Source organism: Lytechinus pictus, unplaced genomic scaffold, assembly GCF_037042905.1.
Source record: "Lytechinus pictus isolate F3 Inbred unplaced genomic scaffold, Lp3.0 scaffold_19, whole genome shotgun sequence".
Lineage (NCBI taxonomy): Eukaryota > Metazoa > Echinodermata > Echinoidea > Temnopleuroida > Toxopneustidae > Lytechinus > Lytechinus pictus.
The window spans coordinates 7,239,416-7,259,210 of record NW_026974140.1 but is presented as its reverse complement, the minus strand read 5'-3'; the positions used below and the strand labels follow the sequence as shown (position 1 = coordinate 7,259,210).

Sequence of the window (19,795 nt, the reverse complement as noted above, 5' to 3'; positions counted from 1 at the left end):
CCTTGTGATTACATCAAACCCTTGTGCAATCGATGAAGTTGAAATCATAGCACACTTGGGAAATAGTGACCATAATATGCTACGATGGGATACAAACTACTATGTAAATCAGAATGACACTGCACCTAAACGAGACTTCAAATCTGCCAACTTTGATGCAATCAGATGTGAATTAGAAGAGATTGATTGGAATAACAAACTAAACAACAAATCAGCTGATCAGGCATGGAATGAAACTAAGGCTGTGCTTCATCGGCTAATATATGACTATGTACCTACAAAACAACAACGCAAAAAGAAGAAGACGCTGTGGCTCACGAGGAGAGCACAGAAATCGATTCGTCGCAAACACAGAGCATGGAAGCGATATAAATCCCAAAAGACAACTAAAAGATTTGAGCACTATAAGCAGTGCCAGAAAGAGGCAAAGCATGAATTAGAAGTAGCCAAAAGAAGCTTTGAGAAAAGACTAGCTGAGAATATAAAGGAAGATACTAAAAGCTTCTATGCGTACAGTATGTGAGAACGAAACAGAAGGTAAAGGATTCCGTCGGGCCTCTTAAGAATGAAGCTGGTGAAACAATTAACCCAGTAGTTGATACAGCTAACGCCCTCAACAACTATTTTGTGACGGTGTTTGCAGATGAGAAAGATGAAGCACCCATTCCTGAAACAATATTTCAAGGACCTAATGACATGTTTCTCAAAGACTTCTCGATAACCGATGAATGTGTCAGAAAGAAATTGGAAGCGCTTGATCCAACAAAGGCTGCTGGACCAGATGAGATACCTCCAGTCATTCTCACGACTATGGCAAGCCAACTATTTGTACCCCTAGCCTACATATTCAACAAATCCTTAGAAGAAGGAATTGTGCCTACAGATTGGAAACTTGCCCATGTTATCCCAATCTTTAAAAAAGGATCAAGGTCTAAGCCTAACAACTATAGAGCAATCAGTCTAACTTCAACAGCTGGGAAAGTTATGGAAAGCATAGTTAGAGACAAGATTACTGAGCATGTTGACAAACACAACCTTATCTATGACACTCAACATGGCTTCACCAAAGGAAAGTCAACAACAACGAATTTGCTGGAGTATCTCGAAATCATCACAAAGAGAGTCGACGAGGGTACGCCAGTTGATGTCGTATACCTCGATCTAGCAAAAGCGTTTGACACCGTACCACACAAAAGACTAATCAGGAAAATTGAAGCACATGGGATCGGTGGTAAGTTACTACAATGGATCAAATGTTGGCTCAGTGATCGTAAACAAAGAGTTAGTACACAGCGAGCAGAATCTGATTGGAGGGAAGTTACCAGCTCCGTTGTTCAAGGCTCTGTGCTGGGCCCACTCTGTTTTTTGATGTACATGTAAATGATATGGATATTGGAATCAACAATGACTCAAAAATCCGCAAATTTGCAGATGATACCAAGCTTATACATGCCGTACAAACTGACAAAGACATACAAGGTATGCAACAGTCGATCAATCACCTCGATAGATGGGCAGCAAAATGGCTGATGAGATTCAACATAGACAAGTGTTCAACAAGTGTGCAGTAATGCATTTTGGATCCAACAACCCTCACCAAGTAGAATGGCTCTGCACTAAAAGAAACAGTCGAAGAGAAAGATCTCGGGATTGCTTCCCAATGTGCAGCAGCGGCCAAGAGAGGCAATATGGTACTAGGGATGATCAAACGCAACTTTACATTTAAAAACAGACAAGTGATCCTGAAACTGTACAAATCGCTGGTACGTCCACACTTGGACTATGCAATGCAGACTTGGAATCCAACCTAGCAAAGGACAGACAAATACTGGAGAAGGTCCAAGCAAGAGCTACAAAAATGATCCCTGATATCCATGATCTATCCTATGAAGACAGGCTTGCCAGATTAAACCTCACTACATTAGAAAGGAGGAGAGAAAGGGGACTAGGGGAGACCTCATTCAAACATACCGAATCATGACACAAATGGACAAATCAAACCCGGACAATTATTTCCAGAGAGTAGAGTGTGCCAGAACAAGAGGACACTCTCTTAAATTTGCCAAGCAACGATCTAGACTGGATATACGGAAACACTTCTTTAGCCAAAGGGTTGTCAATCAATGGAATAAACTCCCACAGTCCACAGTTGAGGCACCAACACTCCTGCAATTTAAGATACAATTATCAAAATTGGGTTTTTAAATGGGCTCTAAGAGCCTCCTTAACCCTGCCACACTCATCTGTACACCCTCGTCATGAAGACAGTGAGATGTGGCCATCAAGGTAACTCAAGGTAACTCCCTCCTTCTTTCCTCCCTCCCTCCCTCCCTCCCTCCCTCCCTCCCTCCCTCCCTCCCTCCCTCCCTCCCTCCCTCCCTCCCTCCCTCCCTCCCTCCCTCCCTCCCTCCCTCCCTCCCTCCCTCCCTCCCTCCCTCCCTCCCTCCCTCCCTCCCTCCCTCCCTCCCTCCCTCCCTCCCTCCCTCCCTCCCTCCCTCCCTCCCTCCCTCCCTCCCTCCCTCCCTCCCTCCCTCCCTCCCTCCCTCCCTCCCTCCCTCCCTCCCTCCCTCCCTCCCTCCCTCCCTCCCTCCCTCCCTCCCTCCCTCCCTCCCTCCCTCCCTCCCTCCCTCCCTCCCTCCCTCCCTCCCTCCCTCCCTCCCTCCCTCCCTCCCTCCCTCCCTCCCTCCCTCCCTCCCTCCCTCCCTCCCTCCCTCCCTCCCTCCCTCCCTCCCTCCCTCCCTCCCTCCCTCCCTCCCTCCCTCCCTCCCTCCCTCCCTCCCTCCCTCCCTCCCTCCCTCCCTCCCTCCCTCCCTCCCTCCCTCCCTCCCTCCCTCCCTCCCTCCCTCCCTCCCTCCCTCCCTCCCTCCCTCCCTCCCTCCCTCCCTCCCTTCCTTCCTTCCTTCCTTCCTTCCTTCCTTCCTTCCTTGTCACCCCTAGGGCCTGTCTGTAAACAAGAGTAGGCAAATGACATCAATACATGTAAGCTTCTTCATTTTTCAATCTCTCAGAGTAAGAGAGCCCTTTCAAAGATGGGACGTAGCAAGTAGCTTGTCTCTGCACATTCTCAAGTGCATCATTTCAATATGCTTTACTTTGTATGGATTCCACACAGCATGACCATACTCTAGATGAGGCCGAACAAAAGCCTTAGTCTCTTAAACATATTTAAAAAAATTACCTCCTTACCAAACCTGCTAGCCTGTTTACTTTCGAAACATGTGAGCATCAAACGAAAGTCTGTCTATATCTATGCCAAGGTCCTTCATCGAATCAACATGCTAAAAAAAGACCAAAACATGTAGGCCCTAGGATGGGGGTCTGATGTCCGGACACTTTTATAATTTTGAAGCCTTTTTAGTCTTTCGATTACACAAGAATTATGAATTCAGTAGTTGTAATCTTCTTCATTTTTGTTCTCTATAATATTGCATAACGTTTTTTTCCTGGAAATTTGTGAGACTTTGCTTGTTAAATTTTCCAAACGACCATAAATTGTCTGGACACACAATACCGTACATAGGACTAGATTCTATAGACGAGACTAGCAAAGACAGTAAAGGGGAAGTTAGGTGATTTTTTTAAACGCTCGTTTGCTCATGGGGAAGGACGCCAACTAGCATTGAGTATAGTCTAAGTAAACTTTTGCACAGTGTAAGCGGCTGTGTATAAAACATATGGAGGAAATGAGACAGGATTTGGAAGAGGGTAAGAGGGCATCGCATGGGGATAATTATACCTATTTCCCAGAAACCTCTAAAATATATTCATTACTAATTTTAGAAAAATCTTAGAATGTAAAAATCGTCTATTCCTTCACCCCTCCACCATTTCCCTCATATGGTTTGTACACAACCCAAAATGGCGATACGCGACTGTCTACTTACTCAACGCTGTAGGGCGCTCTTCCCTAGCATTTCATTATGCACTCTATTTATAGTAACTGTCCATCTTCCCCTTGTAGGTCTTTGAGACTAGTGAGTGATTGTAATACCGATCGGCCTTGTATTACCAAACACGCATTTCACATGCTAAAAACTTTGCAACAGCCTTCCAACATGTCCGAAGGGAACTTGAATAAAAAGAGTTGAATAATGGCCAAAAACACAAAATTTATATTTGAAAATATTAAAACATGGTAAAAGATAGCTCATTTATTTATTTATTTATTTATTAAACAATATTTCAATAGGGTGCCCTTTCAGCAAAAGCTGGTATCAAAAGGGGCCCTAAAAGCATAAAAACAAAACATGTATATATATATACAAGTGATAAAAACATACAAGGTAAAAACATATAAATCATACATATATCAGAACACAGAAGGCATGCAAAGTTCGAGTCATTAAAATATTTGTAACACAGGAACCATTGACATTTTAACATTTGCTGGACATTATATATGATTTGAGTTCTTTTTTAAAACTAGAGACGGTGGATAGGGTTTTTAAATGATGGGGCAAGAAATTGAACATTGATATTGAGGAAATAATGAAGGAGCATGTATAGTATTCAGTATTGCATTTTGGGACATCGAGTTGTAGATTGGAGGCAGATCTTGTATCGGATACTAATTTAAAGTTATCATTAAAGAAATCGGAAGATATATTATTTAAACTCTTAAATATAAATATACACAGTACCGAAAATACATTACTCTTTGGGGATAGGAGAACCTTCAAATTTCTTGAATAACTGATCAGACGGGGTGAGGACGTTAGCTTTGAGTATTATTCTGGCAGCATGTTTCTGAAGTTTTATTATTTGATTCGTTTGTGTGATAAATCGTAAACCCCATACTTCACAACAATAGTAAATTTGACTTTGGATTAGACAGTTATAGATTAGTTTTGCCGTGGTAACATCAATGAATGGATGAGCCCTTTTCAGTATGGCGAGAGCAGCACATACTTTTTTACTAACGTGTTCTACATGATCATGCCAAAGAAGTTTATCGTCTATTATGACACCTAAACACTTAGAGTGAACCTTCTTTATTACTTTACCATCAAACGTGATAGAAATATCTGAATCTGATTTATTATATTTGTTCATTCTTTGTCTTGACCCCAGTATCATCATATTAGTCTTTTCAACATTGAGAATTAACTTAAAATTTTAACCATTGGTTTATTAAAGCATTTACATCTTCTTGTAAAGCCAATTTCATACTCTCTATATCAGATCCTGATAAAAATACTGTTGTGTCGTCGGCATACATTGTAACTTGACCATTCTTTATTACATTAGGCAGGTCGTTAATTAGGACTAGAAAGAGTAGCGGACCTAATATGGATCCTTGTGGTACTCCGATAGACACACTTTCTTTCCCAGAAATAGACTTGTTATATTGAACACATTGTGATCTCATGTTTAGATACGAGTTAAACCATCTTAGTGTTTTATCGGAGCAGCCAATACACTGGAGTTTATTTAGCAGTACATTCGTGTTAACAGAGTCAAACGCACGTCTAAGATCGATGAAAACAGCGCACACAAGCAGACCATTGTCTATTGCTTTAGACCAGTGATCCGTCATTGAAGCTAAAGCGGCTGCGGTTGAGTGACCCGGTCGGAAACCAAATTGTACTTTACTCAAGATTGACTTTTTAGTGAGGTAATCGTAGAATTGTTGATGGGCAAGTCTTTCAATTATTTTGCTTATCGTGGGGAGAATTGAAATCAGGCGATAGTTACTTAGATTTGAAGTGTCACCCTTTTTATAAATGGGTAAGACTTTTGCGCATCTCCATTCATCAGGGTAGGTACTCTCCAAAAAGGATTGATTGATGAAATTTGTAATGTAAGGTAGAACATTTTGAATTGACATCTTTAACGGTTTCGCTCCTATGCCATCTAAACCGCACGCTTTAGATTCTTTTAACACATTGAAAACCTTTTTTACCATATCTACATTTACGGGTGAGAAATATACGTATCTTCTGGCGGTATTGTATTACACGCTATGTTATCATTCAGGTTATTACAATGTATATCATTAAAATAATCGTTAAAAGCACAAGTAATTTCCATTTTATCTTCAACTATCTCGCCTTCTATATTAAACTGGTTTGGTAATTTCTGTTGACTTTTTGGAATTAGATTTCTTAGACATTTCCACATATATTTGGGATTATTTCTGTTCAATTTGATTTCATTCATTATGTACGAACGCTTTTTATTTCTTATCAATATATTAACTTCATTTCTTAATTTCTTGAATTTAGTCCAAGTACTCTCCGTTTTGGTTTTAATTGCTTTGACATGAAGGAGATCTCTTTTTGTCATAATTTTTCTGATGTCAGATGTTATCCATGGCAGGCTTTCATTACGTACTCTTATCAACTTGATAGGTGCAATTTTATCTCTGATATTTTTGTATAATTCTTTCCAGGCATTCCAACTACGATTCACATTCGTTGGATCTACACAGTCATCAAAGTTTACATTAAGAAACTCTTCATTGATATTGTTTGGAGTTACATTTTTGAAAGACCGTATTTGTAATGTTTTCCCAGCTTTTCTGACCTTGATATGCTTGCGTCTTATAGCAAATACCATAAAGTGATCACTTATAGAGGTGATGATTGTACCTTTACATAATATTTTCACATGGTTTTTAGTAAATATCTGATCAATTATTGTGCAAGACGTATTTGTAACCCGGGTTGGTGAGTTTATAATCCGTTTCAGATTGTACGGATCCATGACTCTTTTAATTTTATTTCTTAAGCTGTTTCTAGCATTAATTGAGTAATCACAGTTTGTGTCACCAAGAATAAACACTTCTCAATTATTGTTCACTGGGGAATAATGCAATCTTTCTAATACGTCAGAGAGTTTGTCAAAGAATTTGACTCCCGTAGATGGCGGCCTGTATAAGCCGATTACATACACGTCTTTTTGGAACTGTAAATGTACCTATAGACAAATTATTTTTAAATTGCTATCTTCAAATTCAGTACGTCTGGTGTATCTATGACGATTTGATATGTAAACTACAATGCCACCGCCTGAGCGGGTTCAGTCATTTCGTTTAACATTAAACCCTTCTAGGGAGATTTCATCATTACATATAGTGTTTCTCAACTTTTCCCAAAGGGAATCCATGTCTTGTAATACGACACCATTTTCAACTGACTAAAAATATTTCACATGCTACAGTAAGAGGGGTGCGATCGGAAGCTGATATCGTAAAAAAGAAAATAATAATTATGGCAAATGTTTTACATCTTTATATTTTGTATGTAGGCTAAGTGTAAGTTTGATGAAGTTTGCAAGAAAATTATGTTTGCAATGATTGAATTTATGAAAAGTGTTTGGTAATACGATCCACTACTGGGCAAGTCCAAGATATTGCGCACCTATTCATAGATTATCAACCTCTAAAATATATTTTAAAAGCATTTGGATTTTTCTTTGGTAATGATAGATACATGAAAAAAATACTGTTTTGAAGTTTGATGACATTTGACCTTGGACTAATTTTTTATCAACAACTTACATGTACTTAATATAAATGGGACAAAAAAAAGAAGAAAATTCAAAAATAAAATTCAAGTTTAAAATTCTCATAAGTTATTGATGAACTTGTGTTTAGTTGTAAAGAAAGGTACAATACTGAGCATTACACTGTATTTCAGTAAAGTTTTGATAAAAAATAAGGCATATTTTGTGCACTGTAAAATCCCAAAAGTTCACCTTACGTATGGGACAGTAGCCTCCAATAAGCAGGTACGCACATGAATGTACTTATGAATTTCTTCATAGCTTCATATTCAGTTCTAGACTTCTACAAATGAAATGGACTTATGAGTGGTCAATTCCCGAGTTATGTAACCAAATTGAAGCTACTGTATACTTTTTAGTGAGAATTAAATAAAAAACACTTAAATCTTATTTTTGTGCTAAAATTTGTTTGTGTACACCTCTCAACATTTCACATACATGTAAGTTTGCATTTCAAAAAGCACTCACTGTGACATTTCGTAATTTGTTTTCTTTAAAGTCTTGATTTTATGCATAAATTAGCAAAATTAATTAGCAATGAGATTTTTTGCAGAATTTGATCTTATAGTTTTGGAGATTATGCCATGGGTAACGAACGCATGTGCCGATTTTGGTCGCGATCACGCGATCGACGGCCAAGATCATAAGGGGGGGGGGCTGAATCAGCCCCTCAGTCTTCTTTATAGGCTGCGTCAAAATAGCCCAGTATATTTAGGGTTAATTCTGCCAGATCTAGTGAATATTTAGTAAATTTTCCTGTTTTTATTGTCGATATTCACTATTTTCAGTCTAATTTCAGACTAAGGAATGAATTACAGCTGAAAAATGATAAAGGAGTGAATGATATTCATACATGTACATGTATACTGGTACATGTACATTGGTATCTCTGCCTTCAAGGGTTGCATTGAAATAGAATGTTTTCTCCTCCCTTCCTCCTCAGGATGAAGGTATGAAATAACCCTCTCCCAAGTCGGCTCAATCCCAATAAAAAGTCGATTGGAATGGAATGGAGAAAATTAAAAAAATCAAACAAGCTTAAAAGTGTCATTTAAAAAATGATGCAAATGATCTGACAATGCCACCACATCAACGTTTCATAAGAATTTTATTGTTGTATGAATGTGATAAAGAATTGGTTCATTTTTTTCTCACCTGCATAGCAGAAGCGAGGCAAATGTACATACATACAGTGAGTAAGCACCACTTTTCAGAAGGCAGTGTCATGTACATTATGTTGTTTTGTAATTCGTATCATTCCAAATTTGCCACAAGAATGTTGATACTGGGTGTATGAAAAGATTTTCTCTTGTGAGTGTGGCAGCACTGCATACAGGATTACCTCTAAAGATGTTTACTCATCTTGCACATAAGTAGGAGGCAAGTGATTAGTGATTCATACAGTGTGGCTCACATTTGAGAAAAGGGTACACTGTAGCTAATAGCAAGTTACATGTAGTATGGAATCAAAAGTCACATTCAGTGACATCTCACTCATTCATGTGTACAATGCAGTGGTGTTTAATCCTGACCAAGCAGTGGAAGGATAATATTGACCTGAATATTCAAAATTTGGGGATGCTCCTACATCTACATCAAGGGCTATATATTGGGGTATTGATTGACATTAAAAAAATATTTTTTGGGAATAGACTTTCACTTGTCTCTTGCCCATGGGCTTCAATGGCCTTATTTACAGCATTAAAAGTCTAGTGCTTTAAGCATTTCAAGGAATACTCATAAGTTCATGTCTGGCAGGGGAGTGGCAAATGTAGATCGACCCTTGAATCTTGTGATATGCATACGTGTACGTGTACATGGAGTCCGGAGATGTCCACTAAAACACTACACCTCTACATGCACATAAAACAATAGTGTATAAAAGGCAAAGCCTATGATGGAACTTGCAATTAAATTTGTTCTGTTTTTTTTTCAGGGTTTGGTCCTTTTGGTGAGCATGAGGTGAATGCAAGTTGGGTAGCTGTCCAAGAACTGAAAGAATTGGGTTTGAATGAGGATATAGAGCTTGTAGTCAAGGAGGTACCAGTTGTGTATGACGTCGTCGACATTAAAGTGCCGGCTCTGTGGAAGGAATACAATCCTGTAGTAAGTAATTTTGGAGAAGAAATGAAAGAAATGCAATTAATTGGAATTTATTGTTCCAATGTACATATACTATGAAAGATCAAAGGCCACAATCTAAAACAAAGCGTGAATTATTGTATCAGTAACATTACATTTGGTCTCTCACCAGGGAAAAAACAAATACATGTACCCTGTAATATATACATGACACAATGTACATGTACCTGCATTTGTTTGACAGTGTGGGAATTAAATTTTGTCCTGGCCATTGCATGATATCTGTTCACTGTGTACATATCATTATTCTGTCACATTTTCTGATACCTGAAACCATAAAAGGTATTAGAGCTTGAAATTTGATGCCCTTTTAGAATACCTTCCATTCAACAGCACAGGGATAATTAGAATTAAAGTCTATAAATATTGTAAGATTGATTACATGTTATCTGTTTTGTGTCATTCAATTTTCTGTTTCATTTTAGTGTCATTTGAATGAAAAAACAAATAAATCTCTTTATTTATCAGTATTCTGTAAGTATATAGGTAGGCATACATAGTACTTGTAATGTACATGTACAAGGCTGTTTAAATTATGTGCAAATATTCCCACAAATTTACTTCGGGCTATGTAGGCTTAAATTTATTATTTCAATATTCTAGAAAGTCATGATAGTACAAGAATAATGAAAACAGTACAGGTCATTGCACTGTTTTCCATTGTCCACTTTTTGTTTGCATGTCCATACATGTATATTTGATAGTTACACTGTATTATATGCATCATGTGTTATGACCCTATTAAATTATTCATTGTTTGTAGCCTTTATTTTTGTTATACATCCAAGGTTCATGAATGAAACCCCTATCATGGCACTTGATCAGATCAGGTATATCACCTACATGTAATTACATGTACTTTTCTGTGTCCTTTCATCATTCATGTAAATTGCCATGCATGCATTATTGCTACTGATGTGTGCTTGTTCTTTTGTGATCAAAATCAATAAATGAAAAAAATAAAAAGATATTAATGTAACTAGAGAACCTAAAATATGGTGAATAAAACATCAAAGGCTTGTGTAACATACTCAAATTGATATTTTGACTTGTTTTTTACCAAGCATACATGTATTTATTCTTAACCTATGGTAGACATTACAGGTACTGTATTTGAGTATAAATATATTTCAATTTTTTTCTTGTCATTGTGCAACAGTTAATGGTTCATGTTGGAGTTTCTAGTGTTGCCTCAGAACTAACTTTGGAGCAACAAGGTCACAACAAAGGTTACAACAAACCAGATGTGACTAACAAGTGTCCAGAAGCAAAGGTATGTTTTAATGAATACACAATATACATGTACTACCATGTACTTCATGTATACACCATATGTATACTCAGCTACATGTAGTTTGATTTTCACCCTGATCCAATTATTTATAGTACACACAGAAATGCTTTGAAATTATAAAAGAAAATTTTTCATACCTACATATATAAAAGTATTTAGATAAATACAGTATAACCGTAAAACTATGATATTTAATTTTATTGAAATAACTTATTGTCTTTTGATATTTCACTGTATATTCTAGGTGGCTGATTTTTTTCAATATTTTACCCTTTTTGTGATGTAAATTTGCAGGATTTTAACTGCATCATTGGTGGGCCAGACTGTATCTTGAGTCATATCAACATGGCGTTGGTGAGTGATGAAGTGAACAGGAAGGAGAACTGCCCTGTCAAGGCTGTTGTATCATACAACGCTGGAAGGTAATGTATGGGACTGGGATAGATGCTGTCAATTAAAAATTAAAATCAATCTTTATTTTATTTTATTTCAGTTTCAATTACATTTACAATTTAATTTTAATTTTAATTTTCAATTCCAAGTCTGTCTTATTTGAGTTTTAAGTCCAAATTCAAGTGTTTTTCCGATTTCAAATTAACTCTCAATTCCAATTTCCAATTTAAGTTACTATGGCTGTATAAATTTCTCAATTCTCATTCCAGTTTGTAATGTCAAATTTCAATTTATACATCTACTTAATAAACCTCAATTTGTCATGTAATCCTCTCTGGCTAATATTTATAGGCACAAATATCAATTCAGGAAGATTGTAATTTTAATGAAATACTCATGGTAAGCCCTGCATCGTTAATTGCAGTTTGCTAATATCGACTAAAAAAAAAATCACAGTGCCAGGATGGCTGATTCATCTAAGCTGCTAACCATATTGTAGGTAGCTCGAATCAAGGACTGGTCTAGAAACCATTCCAACTCATTCTTAGAATACTAATTGTATATCTTGTCTTTACTTTCTCATGTGATTTAGGTACCTGTGTGGTTATTGCTACTACTTATCTTTACACCAATCTTCAGACAGCTCTGTCTTTATACACGTACCCCCACTTAACCAGCCATACTCTGGTAATGACCTAGCCAAGGGTCTACGGACAGCCCTTCTCTGTATGCTGCAACAGATTGAAGAAAAAAATACCAAGTCGTGACGCTATCCAAGGGCCGAGCAGTCATCTACGTTTTAGTTAGTTAGTTCAGTACCTTAGCATTTTCCCTTTAATTTTTGGAAACTTTATCTTGTGCAGGCCCTCTGAAATATCAGTGATGTGGTTCCATGCACAAATTAGATTGATATTGCTGTAATGTTTAGAGGCATTTTGACCCTTTATTGGTACACAGTTTATAACAACACCAAAATTTGTGTTATGGTAGAGGCATTACCATTTTAATGATTTCTGGAAATGTGAAGTTTTTAGAATTTTGAAAATGAAACAGGTCATTGAATTATTTATGATTCCTATTTTTAATGTAAAAGATTTTTCATGTGCTGTGTAGTTAGAAATCAATTTTCACCGTACATTTAATAAGAAAAAGCATTTTGTGAATGGCATAAGATATTAATTCCTTAAAAAGAAGCTACCGGTATATGATTTAAGATTTCATACATCAAATTATTTTTCTGTCATTCTTATCAAAAAGTGAAATCAGCTCTAATTGACTGATAACAAGATTTGTATTGAAATTACAAATGCTAAATGTTCAATGCTTGCCAAGATTACGAGTCTTTAAAAATGATTGATAGCTATGAACTGAAGCTCTTCTATACTGTTTATAACATTATGTCGTCATATTAATGGTGTTTTTAATTGGCAGTATTTGTACATGTAGGTATAGTAGTAAAAAATAAACTTGTGCAAAAAATGAATGAACATTAGTTAGCTGGAATACTAGTGTAAAACTGACAATTATTTTTTTAGAAGAGAAAATAATAGCTGCTATGACAACAGATAACTTACTTGTATGAACTGTATTTAATTCTATATGAAATAATGAACAACGAATGCTTGCTTTTTAAAGAACTTCTTGATGCCCATTTCATTAGTTTAATAGTGGATTACATATTTATCTCTTCTTTTTTTGGTCCTTTTTTTCTCTCTCTTTCCCTCTCTCTTGTTTACTTGGTCTCTATCTATTTCCTCTTGGAAACCTGACTCTTCATCTATAGTTCACCGTATGCTCATTATAACTATGTGACTATTTCAATATGTCTTTCTCCTTTGTTTCTTTTACAGTTCTTGGTAGAACTCTCATTTTCAATTTCTAGTTCCTCTTTCTTTGTGAATGTGATATCCTGTAGCGGCAGAGTTTAATCTTAGCGATAAACCTGTGATGTAAAGGTGGACATACACATTTGTAATCTTGAACTTTTTTATAACAATTGTGTGTGTGTGTGTGTGTCGTTGTGTAGGTACAATTTTAGGAATAATGTAGATCGGTAACAACAGTTTTCCTATCAGCAGGACAAGGCTCTCAAACCTGTTGACTCCTGTATTATTGGTGATGCTAATGCTCAGCACTTTGAATCCATGTGTAGGAAATATATGGAAATCTGAAAATTCATTAAAGAAAATGAATGCTGTGAATCCCACCTACTTTCTATATTTAGAAATTAACACATGGTTTATGACTACTGGTACTTGACAACCGTATAATTTTACATTTAGAATGTAATGATTATTGTAAGTGGTAGAAAACACAGTGTACATATATATGTATGTACATGTAGAATATCAAATGGAAACTGTGACAGATACTGAGGAATCAACCAAATTGCTATGCTTTTTATCCTTAAATATTGGATACTGAAGCATTAAAAAAGCTCAAGATGATGCCATGGAATTGTATTTTTGTGACATTCGGTTGCAATTCTAGAAATTGTAGAAGTGGGGAAAATATCCGTGCAATCAGACTTTTCAGACAATAGGGATTTTGGTTCTGAAAAGGTGAGGTTAAAGATTAGGTTTTAAGGTTAGATGTTGACATTTGCATTAGGTGTTTTGCTAGTCTTTGTGTTTGGCTGGATTTGTGCACAATTACAGTATGAGCATTTTGACTTTGTATTTTTGCTCTTTTAATGGATTAAAGAATTATTAATTTTGGATAAGGGGATCCAAATAAAATGATTCACCCCATAAGAGAATTTTACCTCACATGTAATTTTAACTTACGACTGGAGATGGTTTTGAGATCTTGATGGATTTATGAGGACCCATTTCAATGTTTTAGTAAAAAGCCCCCCAGCCCCCCCCCCACTTTTTTCCAAAACGGTGTACAAAAACGTAAAAATTACCATATGATTGTGATTTTTTGCATGGTCAGCCCCCCACTTTGAAAACCGTTCCGCAGCCCCTGTACGTGTGTGTAACTTACAAACAGCTTTATGAAATGCCACTCTATGGGTAATCAATGCCCTCATTTTTCCGATTATTGGTATATTTTTCTGTAAAGCTCAGATCTTTGTAGCATGTCCCTCTCATCAAATGTACAGTGTTATACTATTGGGTCAATGGTCTTGTATTCATTATCATCCTTCCAAGTATTCTGTCCATGCTGCTTGCTGCCCAATTTATTTTGATTATAATTCTGTAAGAATGAAAATGCTATTCTCTCATTACATTGCTGTATATCTGTGTATTTCTCTCATAGGGAATATGATTTATCACATAGGTACTAGTAATGTAGTCATAGGTTAGAGCAGAACTAGGTAGATTGTTGGAAATCATCTTTCTTTGGATATGATCATTACCAGAGAGCTTTACTCAATGGCAGCACTATCATAGTTGATTTTGAATTTATGTACGACTATGTTTATCTTGCTTAGAACAGTATTTTTTGTATACATGTATAGTGTAAGTGTTACTTTGTAACTTAGTTATTAAAAATGCAATGAATTTTAAACATAACATAGGTCCTATGTTTTGCAGACTTTTATAATATGAAAAAAATCTCCTATAGTCAATGTGTAGGGTTTTAAGTGCCTTTTGATGGCTTTTTGTGTGTATATTTTTGTTTCATATTAATTTTTATAGTGATATTGATGTGTTATGCTTTCCATTTTTTAAAACATATGCACATAGATATTTGTTTATATCTCATTGTAAATTGGGCCCCATTAACTCATTATGTTGAGGGATGCAGAAAAAATGGTTGAAAGTCCTTTCGCTTTAAAAAAAAAAAAAAAATTAATATCTCATGTGTTTTGTATGGTTAGCTTTCATTGTTTAAGAGTCTTATTGTTTTAATTATGGATGGCATTTTTAAGAGGAATATGGTTGCTGAAATTTTACTAATTGAAAGAGATCTAGACTTGATTAACTAACTATTAATTTGGTTATTGACTATTTTACCAATATTGACAGTTCTGCATGAATAATTTGCTGATTGTGTACACTGATTTCAGTTGAATGAATAATACACTTTTGAATATTTAATAAAATTTAGACAGTAAAACTTGTTCTATAACTAATTGAAACCTTGAATTTAAAGTATTTTTTGTTGAAATTAGTTGGCTGAAAGCTTTGATACAACATCACTAGTGAAATACTTGTAAATTTAGTAAATGTAGATTTACAATGTACTTTGATTTGTATATGACTTGGATTATGATATATTGTGGTGAAAATTTGTGGATTGGAATTATATTTGCCTTCAACGCGAGTTGATACCCATTATAAACATGTAGACAATATTAATTGAATCAAAGTTATGCTAAAGTGCAGTTGCCATAACCTGTACACATCTGCTTGTAAACTAAGAAGACTTCTCATGAATTGAAATCTGTATTGCAAATAAATGATGGATGGCTTATGTAGTATAAGTATAGTACATATAACTGCTACAAATTACATGGTTTAGGGATTGCAAAACAATAACTCATGTACATCATAGTTCATGCTTGATCTCCGTATTCTCCAAATTGGTTTCCATTTTGGAAGGATGACATACTTGTGCATGTATAAAAGTGTGTGCCTCCCTGCCTGCCTCTTTGGTTATAAGTGTATTCCTATTTTGTGGAGCTGTACTGTACAAGTTCTGTGTGATAATCAATACAACTCCATCTTGTGGAATATAATTCATTGCTTGTATCAATATTTCCATTCAAAGAGAGAGAGAGAAAAAAAGAAGTGATATGTAACTGTATATAGACAGTGCTTGTGTTTTCTTCAAAACAACTTGACGATATGAAATAATCCAGTTTTTGCAAGGAAAGGTGATTGATGCAATAATTCAGATATTTTATTTTAATGCGTGGAAGTATTTATGGATATATTAAGTTATGAAGATCATCTGTAGAAAATATAGAGTTTTGTCCCTTTTTGTGTATATATATACATTCCCTTGATTGAAGAGTGTAGAGGTATGACGAAAAATGTGTAGAATTCGTTCATGTGGGGTTTTCTAAAATTATTTTGACATATGGGGTAGGGCATTTATTTGAAAGAAAACATTAATTTATCCATTGTGATGTCATCAAATAACATTTGGATTTGCACATGTGTATGTGGATAATGAAAAAGTGAAATATATAAACTGGAAATTACCTGTAAACAACCAGATATATTTAGCATATTTGAAAATAATCACCCTTGATAACCAAAATATCAAATAGAAATACATATGAGCACCCTACAATGGGACATGGTTGTTTGAAATGTGCATATTTTGGTTAACTAACCTGCTTCCTTTTAATGAAAACTTACAAGGAGGTAAGATTGGTCAAAATTTGCTTGAAACCATTAAGGGAAAGGCATGGTGTCTTTTTTTTTTGGGGGGAGATTTATTAAAAAGTTGATTCTCATTAGGCCAGTTAATCTGTTGACAAACGGTAAAGCCAAATTGAAAATACCTCATTTGAGTTTGATGTGAAAATAATTCTATGAATATACTTATGGGGAGAGAGGTGTATATCTTTTATTCAATTGTATTCTCATTTATCATAATATAGCTTGCATGAGGGGAGCGTTTCATGGAAGGACTTATCAGAAGTTTGATCCGACAAGTCTTGTTTTATCCGACAGTTACCATATGACCTGTGCTTCTGAGCCAATCATAATCAAGGAAGCTGTCTGATCTGACAACTTGTCAGACTAAATATTAATGAACCGCTCCACAGGACACCATTCAGGTTCTTGTAATTTTCATTATTCTCTGTATGGTGTGCCACCCATTGAATGTCCTGTATAGCTCAAAACCTGCAATGCCTCATGGGAAATACATGTAGTTTATACAATGAAGCCACATTTGGATTGTCAAGTACATCTTATCTGTGGCATCTGTTAGATGACACTCTGTATTTTAATATTGAGAATGAATTCAAGATTTAAAAACTTTATTTTCTTTTGATGTTTATGTTCATATGCAAGGGATGTCTTTGGCTCAGTTTGAATTCAATTAACATGTTGCTAATGTAGAATAAATCATGATACATGTATCTACCCCCCAAAAAAAATTGTCTGAAATTTGTTTTAATCTCTTGTTGTAATCTCTTGTTGTAATTGCATTTTTGCTATCACAAACATGAATAAGATATGGACTCATGTAAATAAACCTGTTATAAACTTAGAGCAACATGCTTGATGTTGGTAACCTCTGATTATAGACATTCATTATGGGATTGGACATGTCACAATTGATGTACCTAATTAATGGTTCAGTTCACTTGATGACTAAAACACAAAACACAGGCAAAATTGGCTTTCCTTTCCCATTTTTTATTATTAAAATCATCTAAATATTCCATCTATAAAATATGATATAACTCACGAAACCTGAATTTTATGCAATTAATTAACACAGTACATGATACTCATAGTACATAACATAGATGAACTAATGTGAAAATATTTTTGTTTTTAACATACATTTATATACTATAATACTTGACTCTATTGAGCTTAATGTAATAAACGAAATATTAAGACAGTGGGTGATGTTCTCACATGCTGAATTCTGTAATTCCCATGGGCTGACAGTAAGTCTAGGCTAAATTGATAAGAATATTTTTAGTACACTTTAAATGGAATGCATGGTTTTGCCTTCTTTATTGACTGTTCTTGAATGAGATATAGTAATGTTCCAAAGATATATCGACATTGGCCCATAATCTGATGTCTGGTCAAAACTTGAGCAATGGTGTATTAAAAGTCTATGCTTAACCTATGAGAAGCTGAAAATAAATGTTTACACTGTTGTGTTTCTTCTGTTTACAATACTCTCTCTCCATGCTTCAAATGGTCAAGGAAAGTATTTCAGTTATCATTCCAAAACTTGCATCAATAGTTCAACCAAATATGGGCAATTCAGTGACTATATTATTATTATATCTCATTCATTGCAGAACCATTGTTAATACTTCAAAAATTCAGTGAGAATACCAATCAATATAACTACATGCTTGATACATTGTGTACTGTACCCACTTTCACTTTAATACATGTAACATAAATACATGTACCTGCAATCCCCACACAGGGATTATAAATCAGTTACATTGATAATGAATTCTACCAATCACCAAAGAGAGATTCTTTGTTATAGGTTCCATGTTATTCTAGATTCAAAACGTGGGATTCAAATATTACTTTTCAAAGATATTTTGATGTAATCGTATTCAAGATAAAGGTTTACAAAATTTCTTCCCTTTGTGCTCTGGAACTCGACATAGAATGCAGAAAAAGTTATTATGACCGATCAGTTCCTTCCAGCATATATGTTTTCAGGTGGCTTGTACATCTTAAGGTACATGAGAGGGCAGTTCAGCAACGTTTGTTTTAAAATATAGATATTCTCTTTGCAATCAAAGCATTGGATCTGCAAATTATCAGATATATTTTAGAGGTTGTTATTACATGATTTACCACATTCTCATAACATAAGGAAGTGAATTTTGTTCACAATCCAATAAAAGACACTATGAAATATACAAACTTTACTTATTTTGTTATAGCTATAACAATGATACATGACTGACTTCAGCTTTACACTACTGTGTATCTGACAACATAATTCAAACATACATGGAACATACCATCACATGAATAAACACTTAATAAACATTTCCATATCATACCCAACAAGTGAATATTTACAAACTACACGTGGTAAAAAATATGAGAATGTTCATGTTGTACATTATACCTGTATTAGTACTCTAAGACAATGCATCTGGTTGAATAAATAATACAATTTTTTTTAAGTCAAAGTCATATTTTTTGCCAGCATTTCATACAGTAGTATAAATGAAAGACAAAGCTCACCTTCCATGCACATAATTCACAAGTAATGCTCAATTACTGGTATACCCTTTCTTTTAATGAGTGAACAGGCCTATCATATAGAATGTTGTGATGGATTCGAATCATCTATGGAAGGCCAGTTGCACCATATTAATAATCTAGAAAAAGTACTGCACGCACTCAAGTTAATAACGAAAAGAGCACAGTTGATGGGGGATGCACAGGAGTACATCTTCAAGAGCACTTCATATGCATAGACATACTCATAACAAAAGACACATGATGGAAACACTGGCTTTCCATAGTTGAGACTGAATTGAATCACAAGTCTGTAAAGTGAAAACCCAATTAAACTGAGAGAATGCAATCCTATCATTATCATGCTCAGAAAGATCTAACAGTCAATTTCAATCATAAATATTGTGAAAAAGTTTTTTTTTCACACTCCTGACCAGAGTTCGTCAACTGATGAATAAACATTTTGAAGATGTTATTCCTAAGTACAGCAAGCCCCAATATATGGCGATTCTTGTTAAAATCTTTCATTTACTTTACATGTACTTATTCCATATACACTCTAATGAAGACATAGCTCATTAACAAATAG

The 19,795-nt window shown here is 35.3% G+C and overlaps 1 protein-coding gene across 1 annotated transcript; it reads left to right on the top strand.

The window, feature by feature from the left end:
- Positions 1-9,386: 9,386 nt before the first annotated feature.
- On the top strand, positions 9,387-17,517 carry LOC135157732 (pyroglutamyl-peptidase 1-like). Its single transcript, XM_064114476.1, has 4 exons — positions 9,387-9,612; positions 10,808-10,921; positions 11,237-11,364; positions 11,928-17,517. Exons 2-4 carry the CDS (start codon positions 10,811-10,813, stop codon positions 12,100-12,102), a joined length of 414 nt encoding a protein of 137 aa, XP_063970546.1. The 5' UTR covers positions 9,387-9,612; positions 10,808-10,810; the 3' UTR covers positions 12,103-17,517.
- Positions 17,518-19,795: the final 2,278 nt, after the last annotated feature.

What these genes read in the sequence shown, in the direction of transcription:
- LOC135157732 (XM_064114476.1), top strand. Translation starts at nt 10,811, where the DNA reads ATGGTTCATGTTGGAGTTTCTAGTGTTGCCTCAGAACTAACTTTGGAG. An exon ending in ACAAGTGTCCAGAAGCAAAG is followed by an intron (nt 10,922 to 11,236) that starts GTATGTTTTAAT and finishes GTAAATTTGCAG; the next exon opens with GATTTTAACTGCATCATTGG. An exon ending in GTATCATACAACGCTGGAAG is followed by an intron (nt 11,365 to 11,927) that starts GTAATGTATGGG and finishes CATGTGATTTAG; the next exon opens with GTACCTGTGTGGTTATTGCT.